Source organism: Nicotiana tabacum, chromosome 15 (genome assembly GCF_000715075.1).
Source record: "Nicotiana tabacum cultivar K326 chromosome 15, ASM71507v2, whole genome shotgun sequence".
Taxonomy (NCBI): domain Eukaryota; kingdom Viridiplantae; phylum Streptophyta; class Magnoliopsida; order Solanales; family Solanaceae; genus Nicotiana; species Nicotiana tabacum.
Genome location: NC_134094.1, coordinates 130202850 through 130224657, shown reverse-complemented (window position 1 = coordinate 130224657; position 21808 = coordinate 130202850). Strand labels below are relative to the sequence as shown.

The window sequence follows — 21808 nt, the reverse complement described above, 5'->3', positions numbered from 1 at the left end:
TCTTTCAGTAGCAGCTTACAGAGCATCTTCCAGTAGCAGCTTACACAACAACTTTTTTTCTTCTATAAATAGAGGAAATTTCAGTTCATTATGTACATCAATTTGAAATTGAATAATATATCAGTTTCTCTCTATACTTATTTTTATTTTACAGTCTTTATTTCATAACACACATCATCTTTTAATGAATATCTAAGAGGTGTTATAAATATATTATATTATAGATGTTCATTTAGTACTCCGTTGTAAATAAGCTTTCTAAAGAAACTTGTCACTTCGGTACTCCGTTATGGATAAAAATTATCCTGGTAGAAGATTATCTATATCTAATACAATAAGCTTATCCTTTCGGTACTCCGTTATGAATAAATATTACCCCTGGTAGAAGATTATCTATATCTGATACAATAAGCTTATCCTTTCGGTACTCTATTATGGATAAATATTACCCCCGGTAGAATATTATCTATATCTGGTACAGTAGTAGCTTACACAACAACTTGCAGTAACAACTTTTTTTCTTCTATAAATAGAGGAGATTTCAATTCATTATATACATTAGTTTTGAAATTGAATAATATATCAGTTTCTCTCCATACTTATCTTTATTTTACGGTCTTTATTCTATAACATCTCTTTTATTATTAAAGTATTTCATATTTTATCCAAATTAGAGCACTTGCAACCCTTGTTGTTAGCTCAACGCATTGGAAAAGATTTGTCACTTATATATACCGTCAAATCTCTCTATAACAACCTTGTTTGTTCCAAATATTTTTGGTTGTTATAGCGAGGTGTTATTTTAGAAAATATATATTATAACATAACATGAAAGTTAGTTTTGAAAAAAAACTTGATTTTTATAGTGGAGTGTTGTTATATAAGGATGTTGTTATAGAGGAGTATGCCTGTATACTCAAAATTCATTATTTTAGAGACGACTTTTCTTTGATGAGTTTTATTTTAATGGCAGACAGCTAATAAGCATCTTTAGATTGACCTTAAAGTTTAAATGATGATATCTTGGAAGATAAGATTGAGATTTTAAAATTTGGATATAAGTTATATATACCAATAATTTCGAACTTATTTTTATAGTGAATTTTTTATATGGAAAATAGTAGCTTTGCCTCAAAATTTATTGATATTTTAAAAAGTTGACTAAATAAGTATAAATGATAGATTGAACCCAACAAATCAAACTGACATGGAAAGAATTTTGACTCAAACACATAAAATTTAAATTTTGAATCGCCTATGCCTGTTTTTTTTATTCCCTTTTCTATTAGGGCTATATAAAAGTGAGGTTGTCCCATGTAAAAGACAACGAATTTTAAGGCCGTATATAAGGAAGAGATGGATAGTCTCGGAACAATTACGAGAGAGGGCTCGTAGCTCTCCCTCTCACTCTTCGCTTTTCTGCCTATTTGTTACCTTAGATGCATAACTCTTTTTATTGTTTTTAATAAATTGATAGATTCATTACATATTCCGAAATAATATTGTAAAGGTAAATAGACTTTTTCACGTTTTTTTCCATGAGGACCTATGTTAATATTTTGGAAAGTGGATGTTCTAATTTTCTAACAAAAACCAAAAGCGCCCCCCCCCCCCCCCAAAAAAAAGAATTTAAACTCGAATTTATAGATCAGTGTTGGGTTTTTCATAAAATAAGATGACTATTATGAATAGCCTTCTTTTGACTCTATGAATGAAAAATGACTAGGTAAATTTGCAGTATACATAGAGTAACAACGTTGTATTCTGAATAGACTTATTATCTATAACTTTTTCTTAAGATAGTATACGGGCAATATCTTAATTATTGTCACACCTCAAAGCTTTTCAGAATTTTGTCTTTCTTCTATTATTTTTCTTCTAATAACAACATAATTGCCACAAGGGAACTTTACCGAGGAGCAGCACCCTCCACTTCCAATCAAGAGGTTGTCAGTTCGAGTCACCCCAAAAGCAAGGTGGAGAGTTCTTGGAGGGAGGGAGCCGAGGGTCTATCGGAAACAGCCTCTTTACCCCAGAGTAGGGGTAAGGTCTGCATACATACTACCCTCCCAAGACCCCACTAGTGGGATTATACTGGGTTGTTGTTGTTGTTATTGTTGTTAAGGCAAAGGGGTTGGGGACAATTAGTGGCAGAAATAAGGTTATCAAGAAACAGAACAAGGGTATAGTTTTGCATATTTTGTTAGTGAAAGTACTAGCTTGTATTGAAAGCATAAGACTAAAAAAAATTGGCATTACGTAATACAATATTTAGATTTTTTGAGGTTTTGATGAGCAAGAAAGTGCACTCTCGTATAGATAATTAAGGCGTTAGAAGTTAGAACTTTGCTTTTTTTTATAAATCCATCCACCCAGGCTTTCACCTCATGCAGTGCCATATATATTAACATCCAAAATGGTACAAATGAGGGGGACATGTGACCTTACCTCTTAACTTCCTAAAACAGAGAGTTGGACATCTCCAAACTCTTAGATATTCTAGACTAGGACTACTATTACAGTACTAGCCTGTGCAAAAAAATGTGAGATAAATTAAGTATCCAATCTCCCTCCAAACATCTACAAAATACAAGTCAATGTACATCATAGACATTGTTTGAGCTGATCCTATGGTTTGTGGGAGAAAGTGATACTTCTTCTGTGCTCCTATAATACTGTGGTGTTGTTAGAGGATTAGTTACACCAAACTGATGCGAGAGGTTGTATCCTGCTACATTTTTGTAGCTTTGCAACTGTTCAGGTCTGGAGGGATGATTGAATCCACCTGAAATGGAGACTTGAGTATTTCTGGCATTTCCTTGCACTTGCTCTTTACTTAAGTTGCAAACTGCTTGTTTCCTATTACTTTCTCTGATTCTAAAGTTAGGCATTTGCATCTTGTCCATTTTATATGCTCCTCTTGCTTCTCTAGGCATCTCTATAGTACATTGTAGGAATAGGTGCTAAAGGGAGTTCCAGTATTGAACCTCCATGCTTGGCAAGTACATCTGCCACTTCGTTACCTTCTCTATAACAGTGCATTACTCTGTAATGGCATTCATGAATAATATTTTTCATCTTCCTAATTTCATCTCACATTCCCCAAGGAGGATTAATATTGTTCTCCAATAAGTTAACTACCAATAGTTAGTCCATCTCCAATAGGACATGAGTGAAATTATTAGCCCTACATAATGATAGAGCCAAAGATGCAACATGTACTTCAGCTGAGTTTTTAGTGCAGAATTGAAGAGGCTTTGCAAAGGCAAAAACTAAATCTCCATTTCTATTCCTAACAATCCGTCCCATCCCTACAGTCTTCATATTACTGTTTCTAGAAGGTCTGTAACATATGTATGAGATTTTGAGCATTTCTGTTAATGCTTAAAGGATCACAGAAACGTTTCCAAATTGCTGAGGCATTTTCTACAAGAATAAAAATGTGGTCAATAGTTTCCTCCTGAGGACTTTTGCAACAACTACATTTGGACATAGTCATTTGACCAAACCTGGAGAGGATTTCATCTACATGTATCTTCCTTTTAAGTGTCCTCCATAGAAGAAATGACATCTTGAAAGGAATATTTTTCCTCCATTACATTCCTCCACATAGTATTAGATTGTCTTCTTTGTCTCAGGTGTTATAAGGCTGAGGCACAAGTGAAGTTGTCGTCAGAGGTCAACTTCCATGTTGCCTGATCCTTCTGATTTCTATCTCCAATGGTAATTTGAATTATCTTGTTCTCTATGTGTTCTGGCACCAGAATGCTAAGAAAATCCCTATCCCATCCACCAATGTAGTCCTCCTCTATGCAATCTTCTACTAGCAGGTTTCCTGGTTTTTCTCTTTGGGGGTAGAACTGAGCCATTGAACCTAAATCGCTCCAATTGTCCCACCAAAAGTCCAAGTTTGCTGCATTAATTTTCCACAGTATGTTAGGCTCTGCTTGCTTCTTAATGCTCATCAAGTCTTTCTAGCTACTAGAATGGCATGCAACACATAATTTAGCAACTGGATGTGATCTATGGCAATATTTGGCCTTCATGAACTTTGACCAAAGATTATCAACTACTCTTAATCTCCACCATATTTTTGCAATAAAATCTCTGCTTATGTCTTCAAGTCTTTTAAAACATGTTCCTCCCTCACTTGTAGGATAGCACATATTGCGCCATGAACTCCAATGATATCTATTTTGGCCTCTGGTTGACCCCAGAAAAAATCCGAGAAATGCTTTTCCAGTTGCTTGATCACTGTTTTTGGAGGTGATATAGCTGCTAGAGTATGCAAAGTTTGCGATTGTAGTACATGCTTTATGAGAGTAGCTCTTCCTCCTGGAGATAGAAGGTTTCCTTGCCAAGCCTGAATTTTATTCATAACATTAGCAGTTATATCAGAGAAGTAGGCAATTTTCTTTCTACCAGCATAGATGGGGGATCCAAGATATTTAAAAGGAAAATGTTGATGTTTAAAGCCAGTCACTTTTTGAAGCATTCTTCTCTTTGTTTCTGATGTGTGCCTCACTGTCAAGAACACACTCTTCTCATTGTTGATTTTTTGCCCTGATGCTCTTTCATATTGGTGAAGGCTCTTCGTGATCATTTTCACATTCCTTTTATCTCCAGAAGTGAAAATCACCAAGTCATCTACATAACTCAAGTGATTAATCTGAGGACCTTGTTGGTGCATTGAGAAACCTATATATCCTTCTTTATCATGTAAATGATCTAGAGATCTTGTGAGGGCTTCTGCAGCCAAGACAAACAATCCTGGGGATAGAGGGTCTCCTTTTTTTAATCCTTTGGTGGACTGAAAGAAACCATACCTTGACCCATTAATAAAGATAGAGTACCACACATTGGAGATCAACCTCTAAATCATAGCAATGAAGTCTTCTCTAAATCCCATACTACTCAAAACAGCAGAGAGGAATGACCAAGACAATCTATCATAGGGTTAGAACTTTACTTATAACATCTATATAGGCTTACTTTTATCTTCTTCTTGTTTGCGTTATCCTTGAATGTGATTTAAATCCATTTTTCGGTCGGTCATTTTAAGAAACCTTTTAATCTTAACATGCCAGATGAACAAAAAATTCGCGTGACAGCACGTGGCTCTCATCTTCATTAGGTGAGATTAATTAGGGACCGAGGCTATCAAATAGCCAAATATAAGAAGGGTTCATGAGTTATGCCTCTCTTTAACTATACAATCTATGGGCTTTGCTCTGTGTTGGCCTCTAATTCTGGCTTGGACTTAGATGCAACTGGCCAATAAACAACAATATATTTCAGTGGCTTCTACTTTAACCAAAATAACCATCTTGATAACTTTAGGTTTTAATAACCAAAATCTTTGAATGTATTGTCTTTGCATGAGTTCTAGGGATGGCAATTGGGTAGGACAGTCCATGGCAAGGCAAGTTGTGGCCTGCTAAGCTTTTGATCCGTCCTACGCTGCCCTATTTGGCTTTTCCAAATGTTGCCCTGTTTACGCTCTCCTCTTTTTCTTTTCTTTTTTAACTTTTTCATTTTACAAGATTCTATTTTAAGTTATTGATCTTTTTAATGAAGTTAAAACTCTTTACTTATCTTTGTCCTGTCCTATTTAAAATTTTCTAAAATGCTTTTGACCCGCCCTGCCCTTGCCCCGTTTAAGTATTGTTCTGTCCTGCCCTACTTTTGCCCTGCCCTGCCCCGCATGCACGTCTAGATGTGATTTGTGTTATTTCACTACCAAGAATGAAACAAAAATAAATGAAGAAAAAAAAGTTTACAAGTTTCAAAGTATGATAGTCAAGATTCTACAATTCTTGCCTCTACCTCTACTAGACACGGGATGAGGGAGATTAATCAATTTCCACTTATATATTTATGTCCCGCATTAAAAATACTAGGTAGAGCTACATCCGCCACCACTAATCATTTACTTTTAACAACTTCATTTACTCTTTCCTTTCATATCAAGAATTGTAAAAAAAGAAGAGGATACTAGAATGATGTTAACCTATGGACATTCTAAAGGCAAAAAAAGTAAGTGAATATTAAGAGTTCTTACATCCATATCTCTCTTTATTATTACTGTGTTTGGAATGACTGACAATGTTTGTCGAAAAAATAAGTACAGTAATATTTTACTGTTCAATTGCCAGAAGAAATTTTTCTCGAAAGATGGTAAATGACTTTTTGGAAGGAAAAATCATTTTTTTCGCAATTATCTCCAATCTTAACTTCACGTCTAATTAATCAACCCTGAATATTTATTATCAAACTGCTCAAAAGTGTCGTCAAAACATTATCCAATTTGCTAAACATTATTAACAATCTCTACTACACATTTTTCTCCAGAAATATTTCCCATTCTCCAAATACCGGGAAATGTTCTATTGTTAAAAAGAGTTAAATTGCAGATAAAATAGATGTTCCTTAACCCTTTACGCAGACAAAAAAGGTAAACTCTAGAAATACAATAAAATAATTACTAACGTCACAGGAAAAAAGGTGCAGCCAAAGTGTTCAAACTCGACATTTAAGATACTTAAAGTAAAGGAAAATGTAGAGAAAGAAACTAAAAGGAGAATAGCATTACATTTGAGCAAAGAATATACCAAATAAAATGCATATCTTTATGTCCAAAATCCAGTTTTGGCCCTGCCACATTATGGATTTACAAACTAAAAGACAAAAAAATAATAATAACTTTAAAAAAAAAAAAAGTAATCCCATGAGATTCTAAGAGACACACAATTTGCACATTGATACTTGTCAACCAATAAATTTTCATTTTTATATGGTTCTTGTCAATAGATATAATATAAAAAATCTTTGTATTTTTCAACTCTTACGGGAAACGACTTTCTCGAATTCCACCGGTGCAAGATTATACTAATATAATCTTGTAAGTTGCAATCATAAAGGATAATATTTTATCAGACGAGAAGAGTAATTAGATCATTGTGAGGTTAAACCAGTATCGTCTAGAGAGGGTAATATGTAGGCAAACCTTACCCTAAACTTGAGAAGGTAGATAGAGAGAGGTTGTTATCGGTAAACCCTCGACTCAAAGAAAGATGAAAAAAGAACGGTAGCAACACGTAATAACACCAGCTATCAAGTTATAAGAACATCGAAGCGAAATCAGTAACAAGTTATTATTCTAAGACAATAAGATGAAAATGCAAGAAAAACTTATGATTCAAGCAGGACAAAAAATAAAAGAATTTCTACTGGAGTAGCAATTCTAGTGTACTATAAAGTCAGGAGGCAAAAGAGAGATGCTTTGGTGATAGCAGCAAGAAGGGAACAAATGACTAGAGGTCTTGCTTCAAAGAGAAAGGAGATTACCCTTGAGTTTTGCATGACAAAAGTGTAAAGAAAATGAACATGGACCTAACTCATCCCCAACAAGTAGCTCGTGATGCGAGGATTGTCGGAGACAACATCTCATATCTTCAACCAATATAGAACACTTAAACAATGTTGAAGAAAAAATTTAAAAAATAGAAAGTATACCATCACGATTGTCATATGATCAGGAAACGAGTTTGAGCCGTGGAAACAGCCTCTTGCAGAAATACAAGGTAAGACTGCGTATATATGATAAGACCCTTGTGGTAACTCCCTTCCCTGAACTCCGCGCATAGCGAAAACTTAGTGCACCGGACTGTCCTTTTTTTTTATACCATCACGATTGTCGAAGTCAACCCCTCATATCTTCAACCAATGTAGAACACTTAACAATGTTAGAAGATAAAATTAAGTAAATAAAAAGTATACCATCTTTAACAGCTTAAACGTGTAGGTGAGATTGTCACACAATTCAATATGATATAATAGCAGGCAGACGTCTCACGTTCAAATCTCACCGCCACCCATTATCACAAAAAAATTCACGTGATGAAAGCGTGTGTTTAAGCCATAAGTAATACGCTCTTTAACAACTTAAACTTTTAGATAAATAGCCACGCAGTGTCACAAAAAAAGAAGTCATGCGAGCTTTTCGTATGCACGAGGAATCTTTCAGTGAAAAACTATAAGGCATTCTGATAATTTCCATTGTATTCAACGTACTTTTTTGCTTTTCTTCGTCAAAAGTTAATTAGGCGACAAGTATTTTCGTGATTTTGTCCAACACCTATTATCGGATTTAACTTATATGCAATGACAATATGTATAAAGTTATACTATCATTTCACCTAAAATCTATTGTAAGAGGTACCTGACAATATATGAAAATTTTACATAATCATGTCTTCAAACCCGTGGTAAGAGATCACCTGTTTTACTTTCATATCACCAATTTCACCTAGAGTTTTAACTTAAGTGCACTGACGGCATAAGACTTTTTTCCTACACCATCAAGGCCAAAGTAACATACAACATGTAACGGACTATAATAACACTTAACAATATTTATCAACTTAGAAATAAAGTAATCACTTGGAGTAATAGATTAAAGTACATTGATAGTGTTAAACTAAATTTCTGGTGTATGAGCTAAATTCAGCTCACTTATTATGAACAATTATTAGCAGAGGCGGACCTATGCAATAGGCAGGTAGAGGGGTCACCGACACCCGTAAAGTTCGACAAAAATTTCATATATACATGTATATGTTTTTAGGAACTAGTGATATATTAATAGGGGTTTACCTTATATACAAAACAGATTTTAGTTTAATCAAAAAGTATATCAACGACCTTCAAATCTTGGGTCCGCCTCTGACTATTAGTAACTATTTTTTAGGTGATATGATAGAATAAAAGTTATTTTACACCACCATGAGTGTAGAAACATTAGATTCTTTAATACTTTGGGTATTAGAAAGGCATTACACATGCACAAGTAGAGGTTTGTGAACAAATATTTCTCAAGAATATGCCCCTCCTAGCAGTATAAATTAAAGCCATTGGTGACTGGTGAGTGGCATCAAACATAATCTGCAGTTATAACAAGTAGTGAGAATGGAGCCTTTAGGTGGGCTGAGCAAAAGAGGAAAACAAGAAATTCAACCACAGATTTCGGTACTAGGAATGGAATTGGGACGACCTTCCGATGAGGAAGAAAAGGAGAAAAAAAGAATTAAAGATCAATTATTTCAAGCCTGCATGGAGAATAGGTGGACAGGAGTTAAGCAACTGTACATCAACGACAAGTTTGCCCAAGAATCCAAACTCACTAAATCTGAAGATACTGTTCTTCACTTAGCTATCTCTTCTTACCATCCACATCGAGATGACTCTTTACAGAAAACTCATCTTGATTGTATTAAGGATATGGTAGTTAAAATACCAAAGGAAAATCGATTGTGTATCTTAAAACAGAAGAATGAAAAAGGGAACACACCTCTTCACCTTGCAGCAGAACTCGGAAGTGTCTCCATAATTGCGTGTTTGGTAAACCCACAAGAACCTGAACTCATCTGGGAGACCAATTCAAAAGGTGAAACCCCTTTATTCGTTGCTGCTTATCGTGGCAGGCTAGATGCTTTTCTCTACCTACATGAGTGTTGTCAAAATGAAAAGAGCGGAAAAGATCCAATTGTACTTTGCAGGAGGGGAGATGGGGATAACATTCTACACGCAGCTATCTCTGGCGAGTACTTTAGTAAGAGCCAAATCCCCTTTTCTTGTTAATTATCAAACATTTTGTTACATAAGTTTGCATACAATGTCTTCTTTCTTGTGGGATAGTGATATTAACAACTTAATTTCTTGTAACAGAGTTGGCTTTTCAGATAATAAAGCGCTATGAGCTACTTGTCAACCGTTTAAACTCAGAGGGCATGTCTCCTCTACACTTTCTATCTAGGATGCCTCAAGTATTCAAAAGTGGAAGCCATTTTCGGTACATAGATAGCATTATCTACTACTGTAAGTCTCTATAGTCTTTTTGGTCAAAAAGTGGCATAGATAAGCCCTTTACAACGATTTAAATACACCGACACATATCGGGGTTCTTTTTGTCCAGGCATAACTGTCGAAGAGCTAAAGATAGAGAAATATAAAACTGAAGGCATAGAAGACACATATCGTAGACTCCCAGATAACTGGAAACTCCCAGATAACTACCAAACACTGGTGGACTTCTTGGAACTACTTTGGAATGGGACTGCAAATTTTCTTGGTGGGTAGATTTACCGCACATGATCAATGTCTTATATTTAATCTATATCGTACATTATACTTGTACAAAAATTGTTAGGGAGGAAATGCCAAACACTCAAATCAAAACGAGAATGGTTCACTTGCTTTTGGGGTTTCACTAAACCAATCTCCTTTTGATAATGCACTAACAAAGTGTTTGATAGACTGTTGTTGGCACTTTCTACCTAAGAATTTTACATTACCAAGACTGATTCTCTTCTCTATCTAGATTACATTAAGGAAATCTGGAAGCAAGCAAACAAGTCTAAAGGTAAGTGATTACATTACCAATCTCTTTTTGAAAATGAACTAACCAAATGGTTCGAGCGCCTCAGGAGAGTCCTGTTGGCATTCTGTACCTAAGAATTTTACATTGTCAAAGACTAATTCTCATTTCTATCCAGCTCCTACTGAAGAAACTAATGAGAAGCGAGATAAGAAGTCTACAGGTACGTGACTATGTAATAAACTTTTCAGGTTATATGGACTTAACCAGGTTACTTAAGCGGCTAGAATACAGAAACTATGATATATAATATATTTTCATGAGGAAAACTCATACTAGTACTAACTTATTTTTCTTTTTTCTTCGCACCAAGGCAATCAAGATGATCCTGAGAATCCCCCAATTCCAGGTGAATGCATACACATGTATACACTGCAGTTGAAGCTAAATGTTACCCTTAACTATGATAATAACTAAATACAAATCATCAGAATATGCATACAACAAATAATCAAGAAGATAAGGTGCATTTGATTACGCAGGAACCTTCCAGTTTATTAACTCATTATATCAAAATTAGGAAGTAGACCAATCTCTTTTGGAAAATGAACTAACCAAATGATTTGAGCATCTCATCAGGAGTGTGTTGTTGACACTTTGTACCTAAGAATTTTACACATTCAAAGACTGATTTGATTTGATTCTCTATTCCAGTAACTACTGGAGTAACTAATGTGAATCAAGACAAGAAGTCTCCAGGTATGTGATTACGTACAAACCTTTCAGGTTATGTCAACTTAAGCAGGTTACTTAAGAGGCAAGAAATCTATGGTATATGATTTTTATCACGGGGATAACTCTTATTAGTATTAACGTATTTTCCCACACCAAGGCCATCAAAATGATCCCAAGAATCCTCCAATTCAAGGTAAATACGAACACTTGTACATGTAGCATGGTTGAAAATAAATATTACCTCCAACTACAATGATTAGATGTAATTCCTCTAAACATACATGCACAAAGTATCAAAAAGATATAATGTGGCATTTTCAAAAGCATGATATGGTAAATTATTCTATGTCATGAGAAAACTTAAAGCTTTATTAATAGCTGCTCTTTACGAGCACCGATGTGTGCCGTAACTAGTGAGGTACACACCCTTAAAGGTTTCATCATAATCACACTTAAGCCATCACTTAAAGATCCATCAGACCACATTTGACAAGTTTTGAAATTGAGACTAGATATTTGGCAGACAGATATAAATATATTTGTGAAAATAATTTTTATTTGTTTTCTAAAGTAACTCAAGAGATCAGACATATTCAACTTTAAAGCAAGTCCTAATAGAAGTTATGTTCATTTCTCTCTGTCTTCCCTATTTTGGAAGCGTTGGGTGGTGTTTGTCAAACAAATTGAGGAGCCGGAGTAAATCCACCATGAATTAGAATGAACATCTATTGGAAAAATAAAAATCTATTATTAAATGGATTAGTAGCACACTAATTAAAACAAGAAGAGTGTATGTATGTATGTGTGTTACTTCTTGAGCCTCTTCATATGGTTACACCAATAATTCTTTACATGCCATTTTCAAAATATATTTCCTTCAACTTTTCTTTTAGAAAAGCTTTTCGTTGCTTATTCTGTTTTAGAGTATTCTTTAGCTTCCAATAATTGAAATCAAAGCATTGAGCTAACTTATTTCCAATTTATGTGAACATTTTCTAGGTGAAGAGCAATGATAAAAAAAATGCAAGAAATTCTCCAACATATTTGTGCTAACAACTAATCTCTGGAATTTCAGCTGAAGGGAAGAGAAATGGCAACTTATTTCCAGCCAATTACACCACCTTTATCAATTTCGTCAAATTACTAATGACGATTTTGCTAATCGTAATTGGTATTGGTAAGATTTTCTTAAAACATTTCTCTTCAATCATGCATACATTTCGTAAGAAAGAACGTGGTTTGACAGCCTCCCCCCCCCCCTCAAAACCCTTTTTTTAAATAACCGTGGTGTTCGAGCCAGCCAGTGTGCGCCCGCTCCTTTAAAGGGCGGCGGCTTGAAAGCTTACCTTATTATTAGAGAAAGGTTTGGAACTCTAACCAACGTTTTGGATTTTGGAGTTTTCGCCCCAACCTAGGCTGAAGAGCGTGAAGCGGGGAAAAGCGACAAGCCCCTTTTCGCTTAAAGCGAGAAGCGAAGCACTCGCTTTTTTGAAGTGAAGCGGAATTTTAAAAAAAATATTAAAATAAATACTGCACAGACAATACATGTAACTGTAAGAAAAAATGGGCAGCATTTCAACTTTTTTCACTCAAACAGTGCAACAAAATGAAGAAGAATGAGAAAGAAGAACTGAAGGGGAAAAAAAAATTCGCTAGCATCTCGCTGCTATTTGGACGCTGAAACAGTGAAAGAAAAAAAAAAGGGAGGAAATCACATACGTGGGACCAAACTTGATGATTTTGAAGTTGAAAAGTGTAGAAAACTTAAACCCTAGGTCGCCTCTTTCTTTCTCTGTTGCTGCTGCTCGATAGTGTTTTGAAAAAAGACAGTTTTTTTAATTAAATACGTTGGCAGCTCAGTTATAAAGAGAAGCGCTCGCTTCTTACGCTTCATCGCTTCTGCTTTTTCAGGGGAAGCGAGCGCTTTTGTAAATCTGCTACGCTTCAGCTACCAGAAGCACCAGATACCTCGCCTCGCTTCGCTTCTCGCTTTAAGCGAGGAAGTGCTCGCTTTTTACAACCCTGAGGCCAGCTTACACGCACCTCGACTAAATCCACGGGATACCTGCTACCTCCCACCAGCAACAAATACCAGGTAATTCTGTCCATCAAAACTTGGACATATGGAAAGAAATCACTCAGTATTTTTTGCCTCCGCTGGGAACTGAACCCGAGACTTCATGATTCTTAACTCACTTCATTGACCACTATCCTTGGGTGCAAAGCCTGGACCCTTAAAAATGATTCTTCAGCAATCCTATCCTTTTTCACATTTTAAATTTGTTTATGAATCTTTAACAAGTAAGCGTTTTCTTTTCCGTTCTTTTCTTTCCACATCATGCCATAAGGTCTCAAATCTTGTTGCATGCAGGACTCCAAAGGATAAAGAAATTAGAGGTAAAGAAGAAGCACCATCAATGGGCAGTTAAAATTATGAAGTTGATGATTGAGAAAGAAGAAAGTTACAAATTCTATGAAAATACTGGGGAGAAGCCTGAAGATAAGGACCTCTATGATCAAGGCCTCTATAAGCAAATTGGAAAACCTCCTCCAGCACCCCCTCCAACAGATATTAATTTAGAAAAAGCAGAAGAACCTAGTAAAATTTCACAGATCAAGCAACCAGCAACCTCAAGCACAGATAACAAAAAGAAAGATGATATCAAGTCTGGTAAAGAATCTCTCGTCTCTTTCTGGTCATACTTGTGTGGCACTGAAAACTTTTGTTCTGTGTCATCAAGATTCTGCAATTTTAAAAACACAAAATCTATCACGCAAAATGCTGTAAATTTTGTTCTAATATTCCAAGTTAGGATCAATTTTCTTTGAAGCTATATGTTCCCTAAAAGCAACTAATAACTATAGTTCTTTTATTTTATTTTTTTGAGGGGTAGATGAACTGGTAACTATAGGTCTAAATACAGAGTTGTCAAAGACCAAGGCGACACCCCTATTGGTGGCATCAAAGATGGGTATCGTAGAGATGGTGAAGGAGATCCTTGAAAAGTTCCCAATAGCCATTCAAGATACGGATTCTGACGAGAAGAATATCTTGCTTTTGGCAGTAGAGCATAGGCAAACAGCCGTCTATAACTGGTTAATAGGACAAAAGTATCCAGAGCGCGTGTTTTATCATGTGGACAAACAAGAAAACAATGCAGTACACTTAGCTGCATTGTTTCAGAAGCACGAGTTGTGGCGCATCCCTGGTACTGCGTTACAGTTGCAAGGCGAAAGGAAGTGGTACAAGGTAAGAGATCTCTAACAACCATCCTTTTTTATATCAGTAAGGATTAAACTTAGATATGTTGAAAGAATTTTACCCATCATAATGCAGTATGTAAAGCACACTTTGCCAAAACAATCATATGTCCGTTATAATAAAAAAGGTCAGACACCAAGAGAGATCTTCAGAGAGACGCATGCAAAGTTACTCAAAGATGGCACTGAGTGGCTTGTCACAACCTCAAATTCGTTCTCTGTCGTTGCAGCACTGATTGCTACAGTTGCATTTGCTACAGCTTCTGCAGTCCCAGGTGGAGCCGATGATTCTGGCCGTCCATACCTTGAAAGTCAACCTGCTTTTTCAGTATTTTCTATCTCATCACTTGTTTCTCTTTGCTTCTCTGTCACGGCCCTGGTGTTTTTTCTAGCTATCCTCACATCTCGATGCCAACACAGTGATTTCGAGAAAGACTTGCCAAGAAAGTTGCTCCTAGGATTAACTTCGCTTTTTGCATCAATAACTGCTATCTTGGTCTCATTCTGCGCTGCGCATTTCTTTGTCCTCCAGGATAACTTAAGGAGAGCAGCATTTCCAATATACGGGGTGACATGCATACCTGTGGTGTTTTTTGCATTTAATCAATTCCCTCTCTATTTTGATCTCATAAGGTCATACATCCAACAGCTACCACTTCGTAGCTATAAGGTGTTTTATACCGAGTCCTCAGGCGCAAGTAGCTCAGATCAGAAGAATGAAGGTAAAGAGAAGGATGATTGAAACAGGTAGAGATTATGACAAGAGGTGAGCGTTTACTTTAGTTTTCCAAATAAGACTGGAATTCCAGGAAAGGTTTCCCTTCGCTGAGAGGAGGCGAGGTGGAGATATCATTTTTCTGTGTTTCCTGAATAAACTTGTACTCTCTTAAGAGTTACATGGTTTTCATATACGTTGTTTCTGTACTAAAGCTAGTTAAAATGCTTTTTGATCCCTTAATTTATATGAGCTTGAGGGAATCTTTGGGAACTCACCATGTCTAGATAGCGCAAACAATGTATGTTCCTGTTTGTAATCCTTATTCGGAAGAAGAAAAGGCTCAGCTTTTCAAGGTTCAATTTTCATTCACTTATGAGTAAATCCAAATTAAAAGATTACTCTTAGGCTACCTCGCTCAAACTTTAACCAAATATGGATAAGAAATCAATGTTCTTCTTCAGTAAACTTTAGAACCCAAGCAAATTCCACTAAGAAAAAGGAGAGGACAAGATATTCAGCAGACCCTAATAAAGACACAGGAGTTTAAATAGAAAAAGGAATGTTGCAACAACTAGCCTATGCAAAAATAGAAGCCGAACATGCTAAGAGCGACTAGTCTGCCAAGCTGCTGTGGTTCCTCAAAAGTATTACTCTTTAACCAGATTCTTTTAAATTGTGGTCTTTGTCTCATAATATGTTAACCACTGCTAACAGATCGTTGAACCTGTGGTATAGTCGATGAATAAAGCATATGGAACAATAGAACACACACACACACACACACACACACACACACATCATATATGTGTGTGTGTATATATGTATGTATGTATATATATATATATATAAAGAGAGAGAGAGAGAGAGAGAGAGAGAGAGAGAGAGAGAGAGAGAGAGAGAGGATGCCAAGATTTCTTGGACAAGTGTCAGAGGATACTCCGTATATGGCTATGTTTTGGAGACGAATTATTAGGTAAAGTACTTATTCAACATGTCCACTAATATATTATTAGAAAGAAAACATAAAACTTTTTGTACAAGTAGCTAACATTCAATGCCTTACTATCTAATGATCCACAAAAGATGGAAGAAACAGCAGAGGTTTAACAACAGGGACCTTACATCTGAACACTGGGTAGAGGTCAATAAATAGCAGAGTGATAAGTTGTTACCAGCAGTGAAAAGATAACAATTGTTGTGCCTTCTTACTCATAATCTTCCATATTATCCAATAGAGGATCAATCCCAGTTTGTCCTCAGCGGTTGCACATTAATACCGTCAGCTGCATGCTTTAAAGAGGTCATTTGCCCAGCAAAACTTGTTCTCAAATAACTGCACAACATCTCTTCAGAAAACAATATGGGGCATTAATTGGATTGTCTTCCTCGGATAGGAGCAACTGTGATGGAAGATCCAAGGCACAGTATTAGGAACTCCAAGCTCAGAACCATTTGAACCCCTGTATTTTGTTTATCGGTAAATTCACAGTTCAAAGTTTTATGATGTCACAAGGGGAAAAATTATAGTAATCGTCATGTAGATTTACCATACCTCAAGAGCTTTGTTGCATTCCTACAGAAACACTTCGAGAACGCCTTTTCTTTGACATGCCCTGAAACACAACTTTCATACCATTACTTCTTTGCTCAAGGAACAGATGATGCAAGAACAGCATGGTGATTACACTTAAAATTTGAAAAAGAACAGCATAGATAAGGTCAAAAAACAACTCTCAAGGTACTATGTAAACTAAAGAAAAAACAAGCAATTTGTCCTGAGCACCAAACTTTTGGAAGTACCATTCAAATTCCACAAAGATGAACAGATCAACTTTCTTTCTTTTTTTCTTTTTGTAGGGCCTAAATTGTAGGATGACAGCACTAAATGAGTGCTTATCTCGCGTCATCAAGACACCATCAACAAACAAGGTCAATTTTTAGAATAGGTGGATCATAGGTGGACGCAGAAAAGCAATTTGGAGTGATCATAGGTGGACAATCAAGTGGTCAACACAAAATAACCGCAAAGCCAGGCCCAAGAAAATGTCAAGCAGAGGCCACAAATAAACAATCACACGATGACTTGTTGACATTCATTTATAAATAACAATTCCGCGACAATACAAGACAATATTAATTAAAAGAAATATGTATAAACTTATTAATAATCACAACAACAAAATATTTGAACATGCTAGTCTCATACCTTAGAGGACGGCAGGGGCAAGGAAGCCTGTCGTACAGCCTTCTCAGGTTCATTAAGCTGCCGAATCTCTTGAAGTTGGTATGCTATATCCTTCAGAAGCTTTAACTGCATCTTTTCTCTTTCTCTATGCTCTGAAGTCAAGTCAAGTTTCTCTCTTCCCTCTTGCACAATCTTTAACCTCTCACGAAGCCGTCCCACTTCAGTTTCAATTTTCAGTCTTTCATTGTCTACTGAGGACATGGGATTTCGCCGCAAATCACATAGCAAAGGTTTACCACGTGGCCCCACTGGTGGAAGCCCACAAGACGTGTCTGCACTGCTTTTAAGATCCACTTGAGTATACAACGTGCTAGTACTTGGACGATCTCTAATTACATTAATCCTCTGTGCAGGAGAAGCTTCAGTAGGGACACTAGTTTTTCCAGAAAATTCTAATGCACTATTCGTAGATTCACCACTATTGACTTCGTTGCAAAAGTTGGATCCATCAACAATGACATGAACATCATAAACATGAGGTTCTTTATCCAAGGTCAAATTACACGGACATTTTAATCCATGATATCCATCTGTCTCATGATACTTCAAACACTTGTCTTTTCCAGAAACATTAATACAAGCTCTTTCACAGGTTTCTGTATCTGGATTTTCTTTTAGCACTTCCTCTCCAAGCGAAATGGCATGATCAGGAAGCTTCTGGTTTACATCAGAGGTGTAAGAATACAAACCATAAGCACCATCTCTTTCTCCTGAAATTCTTGGCTGCTATAAGAATGCTCTCTTAGGTCAACTTGCTTTTGGGAGCTGGCATCTTTATTCTGTTTTTGTATTGGTGCCTTTCCCCCCAAAGCAGTATAACTTTTATTATCAACAGAAATTACCTCCACGGAATTCCTGTTTTCTGCCTCAAACGATGTACTAATCTGATGAAGCATAAGAACTGGATCCTCAGTAGGATCGGATGAAGCATCAGCAAGTCTTAGAGCATCCGCTAAAATCCCACTATCAACTATTGATTCCTCATTTCCAAGATAAGACATCTGCCTATACACTTCAAGTTCCTTCTCCAAAAAGTGTTTCTCCCTCTCTGTCCGCACCAGGATCTCCGTTAGAACGTTCATTTCCTCTGCTTCATAAGCAGATTTCTCTTCAATTAATCTATGGTATTGCCGGGCGTCCATTTCAATAGATGCCTTCTCCTCTTGTAGACGTAAGATCATAGCCATAGCCTCATCTGCGGCCGATGCGGCAGCATTTCTTTCCTTCTCAAGCTCAAGGGAAAGAGCAGCTCGAGCTTCTTGTTCGTGTTCTAAGGCTCGTTCCAAAAGTCTTAATCTTTTTTTCTCATCGAAGTTGGAACCGAGTTCCCCATTATGTCTCAGTTCTTCAACGGATGCAAAGTTCTTTCCGATGTGCTCAACTTCATCAGGAAATCCATTCAATTCAAAGCTGTCTCTCTCACCCAATCTCATAACAAGTGGAGGGTGGCAACCATCTGTATTCACCGTAAAGAGAAGCATTTAGTTTCATACATATTAAAAAACCAAGGCTTTAATGCTAGTAAAATAAGGGAGGCTACAAATTGTGGAAATTAAAATTTTGAAAATATTTAATTTGAGGTATCTTCTTTTAAGCCCCAACTAGTCTGGGTTGAAGCTTAGGTTGTTGCAAAAGTAGTAACTGATTCTGCTCAAACATATTGAATATTACCAAAAATTTCTTCCTTTTGTTTTATCCATAACGAATTGTACCAAAAATATCTTCGGCATAAGAGGCAAAATACTCGCTTGAAATCATTTGATTGATAGTAAAAAAAACCATTTCTTGACACCATTTACACCCAAAAAGGGCTGTTTAAATTACGTAACTATACGGTATCTTTCAACATTTTGTTTTGGAAATAAAAAGGCAGACACATGTTCTAAGTCAACCAATATGTCTCCAGATTTTCTTCCCTTATCAGCGGAATAAGGGCTCATATAGTGACATTCAGGAATATTAGAATGCAACCATAACAGCCAGAGGCGGATCCAGAATTTCAAGAGGATGGGTGTCCTATTGTGAAGAGGTGGATCTAGAATTTACATTTGACGTGTTTGACTTTAGTCTCTTACCATGAACCCACTACACTTTTGAAATTATAGGTTCAAAATTATATTTTTTCTAAGTCTTTTTAGTGATTTTCACGCGTATATCTATACTCCGTGCTGAAAAGAAGACCGTCCGAAGTGGGATTTGAACCGTTAATTTTACTCGTAGAGGTGCACCCAATAATTATTGTACTATAGGAGTCTTTGAGCATGGGTGCACACACATATATTAAAGTAATTTTGAAGAAATATAACATTATTATACATGGTTTAAAGAGAGCAGTATGGGTTCACGTGAACCCATATCCTAAGACCTAGATACGTCCCTGATAACAACAACAACAACTACTACTACAACTCAATCTCAAGCTAGTCCCGTGCAGCTAAGGATGCAATAATAAGCTGAAAGTACACAGAAAATCAGTGACTAAACATCAAACATACAAAGGAGAGCATTAGCATCTCTAAAATCAAAAATACATTGTGTCATCTTCAATCAATCATTTACCTTCTTTATTAATACTAGGCGGAGATGGAGGATCAAGCGGAAACTCTTCACATGGAGGATCATATGATGAAACTGATGAAAATCTCCCATAATCAACAGCTGCTTTACGCCTTCTTCGACGAATCCCTCCTCTTTGTTTCAGATTCATCACCCCTTTCCCCTTTATCCCAAGCCTTCCTCCACTCGCACCCAATGGATTCACTGCCCCAAATTCATTCCTTGGACTTAACTCAATCCTAGCAATATTATTATGTGACTTTCTTGCATCTGATACTGAACTACATGAAGCCTCATCGCCCATTTCAAGATACTTATTAGGACTATTCTCCCTTTCACCAATTAATCTCCAATTCAAATTACAATTCTGGTCCTTTCCCCACATGGTATCATTAAAAGGGAAATTTGCTTTTACAGAAAGTTGAACATTAGACACTTTCTCAGCTGGGAAATCAATCAAAAGTCTATGAAAACATAAATTCCCATTACCAAAAAGTTCATCACAAGGACATGGCAATCTTAAACCAAAAAAACCAAGAAACTTTGATGCTAAATAAGCTACTGTTGCTGCGCAAAGCAAGAAATATGCTATAGCTAGATCAACAAAAGCTGCCACAATACCACTCAAACTCCACATATAGCTACCCTCACAAGCCATTTTTTCACCCCAAAACACTAGTAAAATTTCAAACTTTACTATTTAAGAAAAGGGTCCACCTTTTTTATGATAAACTTACAATAAAAAATGAACTTTCTCCACTTAGAGATCACCAATTGATTCCTTCAAGAAAACCTAGGCCAAACAAACCAGAAAAAATATCTCATCAAATTTTTTACCACAAAATACAAGTAAAAATTCAAACTTTACTACTAAACAAAGTAAAGGGTCCACCTTTTTACAGATAAACTTACAAAAAAATTGAACTTTCTCCCCTTAGAGATCACCAATTGATTCCTTCATGAAAATTCAAGAGCAGACCAACCAGAAAAAATATCCCGTCAAATTTTTTACCCCAAAATTCTAGTAAAAAATCCAACTTTACTACTAAACAAAGTAAAGGGTCCAGTTTTTCTGAGAAACTTGCACAAAAATTGAAAGATCCCCAATTAATTCATTCAAGAAAACCCTAGAGCAAACCAATCAGAAAAAATAATCCCATAAAATTTTAGACCTTGTAATATAGTGGAAGCTGTTGTTTCTTGATTTAGGTACCTCTAATAATGAATGTTTTGAAGTAGACATAGGACTTTTCTCACATGTGAAAGTGTTGTGTACAGATTTTTATTGTTTTTCTGTAGGCTTTTACGCTGTCGTATTACGGCTTTGAGTGTTTCATTAGTCACAATTGTCAACTGAATGTAGCTTCAGCAGACACCACGTGGATTTTTCAACGTTACATTATTGTTGTCATCATTTTAGTAGTAGTACAACATTAGCCAACTTCCATCCGTTTATAACTTTATATACTTTTTATATTATAAAATTTCTTGTTAAATGGTTTTGGGAAAAAAACTTTTTAGATACCTTTTTGAATTAGTAAGGTTTGTTGACATCAAAATTCAAACCATTCTAGATGTCTAAATTTCTACTACCCTCTAAGTTTGACTTCGTTTTATTTTTTGAAGTTTCCGATCTGGTGTCTGGTATCCGTATTGGGGCTCGACTAAATTCGGATTCGCGCCGGAAAGACCCACATTGGGGTTAAAGTGTTTCCTAACAAAGGCGACTCAATAACCAGAGCTCGAACCCGAAACCTCTGATTAAGGATTACTTATCACCACCACAACACTTGTTGGTGACTTCGTTTATTTTGTATATGTTTGACCAAAAAACGTAGACGTTTGATTAACCTAATTTGTATGATGAAGGGCTAAACCTAGTTAATGATAATAACTTCAAATTTATAATCGATTAACA

General features: G+C 36.1%; 3 protein-coding genes and 1 long non-coding RNA gene across 7 annotated transcripts; 1 reads left to right on the top strand and 3 right to left on the bottom strand.

Moving 5' to 3' along the window:
• Positions 1 to 4111: 4111 nt before the first annotated feature.
• Positions 4112 to 4690, bottom strand: LOC142169862 (uncharacterized). Its single transcript, XM_075231798.1, has one exon. The coding sequence runs from the start codon at positions 4688 to 4690 to the stop codon at positions 4112 to 4114; it is 579 nt and encodes a 192-aa protein (XP_075087899.1).
• A 2599-nt stretch (positions 4691 to 7289) lies between these two features.
• On the bottom strand, positions 7290 to 9489 carry LOC142169505 (uncharacterized). The gene is made up of 2 exons (XR_012699464.1): positions 9350 to 9489; positions 7290 to 7716 (listed from the first exon to the last, which is right to left on the bottom strand). It is a non-coding gene; the product is annotated as an uncharacterized LOC142169505 (long non-coding RNA).
• LOC107768998 (uncharacterized) lies at positions 8829 to 15363 on the top strand. Of its 2 annotated transcripts, none has more exons than XM_075231286.1 (11): positions 8829 to 9610; positions 9727 to 9876; positions 9974 to 10129; positions 10379 to 10420; positions 10554 to 10598; positions 10749 to 10784; positions 11090 to 11134; positions 12186 to 12287; positions 13482 to 13781; positions 14035 to 14360; positions 14448 to 15363. In XM_075231286.1, the coding sequence occupies exons 1-11, from the start codon at positions 8968 to 8970 to the stop codon at positions 15111 to 15113; spliced, it is 2511 nt and encodes an 836-aa protein (XP_075087387.1). In that variant the 5' UTR covers positions 8829 to 8967; the 3' UTR covers positions 15114 to 15363. The 2 variants fall into 2 exon arrangements, with proteins under 2 accessions (XP_075087387.1, XP_075087386.1); XM_075231285.1 differs by having other exon boundaries at positions 14005 to 14360.
• Positions 15364 to 16055: 692 nt separating this feature from the next.
• Positions 16056 to 21182, bottom strand: LOC107768997 (uncharacterized). Of its 3 annotated transcripts, none has more exons than XM_016588171.2 (5): positions 21063 to 21182; positions 19894 to 20683; positions 17296 to 18790; positions 16642 to 16702; positions 16056 to 16549 (listed from the first exon to the last, which is right to left on the bottom strand). In XM_016588171.2, exons 2-3 carry the CDS (start codon positions 20546 to 20548, stop codon positions 17997 to 17999), a joined length of 1449 nt encoding a protein of 482 aa, XP_016443657.2. In that variant the 5' UTR covers positions 20549 to 20683; positions 21063 to 21182; the 3' UTR covers positions 16056 to 16549; positions 16642 to 16702; positions 17296 to 17996. The 3 variants fall into 3 exon arrangements, with proteins under 3 accessions (XP_016443657.2, XP_016443654.2, XP_016443653.2); XM_016588168.2 differs by having other exon boundaries at positions 20783 to 21151; XM_016588167.2 differs by having other exon boundaries at positions 20803 to 21151.
• Positions 21183 to 21808: the final 626 nt, after the last annotated feature.

Bases quoted from the DNA above. Each gene is read 5' to 3' on its own strand.
- LOC142169862 (XM_075231798.1), bottom strand. From the start codon at position 4,690: ATGCACCAACAAGGTCCTCAGATTAATCACTTGAGTTATGTAGATGAC.
- LOC107768998 (XM_075231285.1), top strand. From the start codon at position 8,968: ATGGAGCCTTTAGGTGGGCTGAGCAAAAGAGGAAAACAAGAAATTCAA. The intron at 11,135-12,185 runs GTATGTGATTAC...CTGGAATTTCAG, and splicing joins TCAAGACAAGAAGTCTCCAG to CTGAAGGGAAGAGAAATGGC. The intron at 14,361-14,447 runs GTAAGAGATCTC...ATCATAATGCAG, and splicing joins GCGAAAGGAAGTGGTACAAG to TATGTAAAGCACACTTTGCC.
- LOC107768997 (XM_016588171.2), bottom strand. From the start codon at position 20,548: ATGGCTTGTGAGGGTAGCTATATGTGGAGTTTGAGTGGTATTGTGGCA. The intron at 18,791-19,893 runs GTAAATGATTGA...CGGTGAATACAG, and splicing joins GCCTAGTATTAATAAAGAAG to ATGGTTGCCACCCTCCACTT.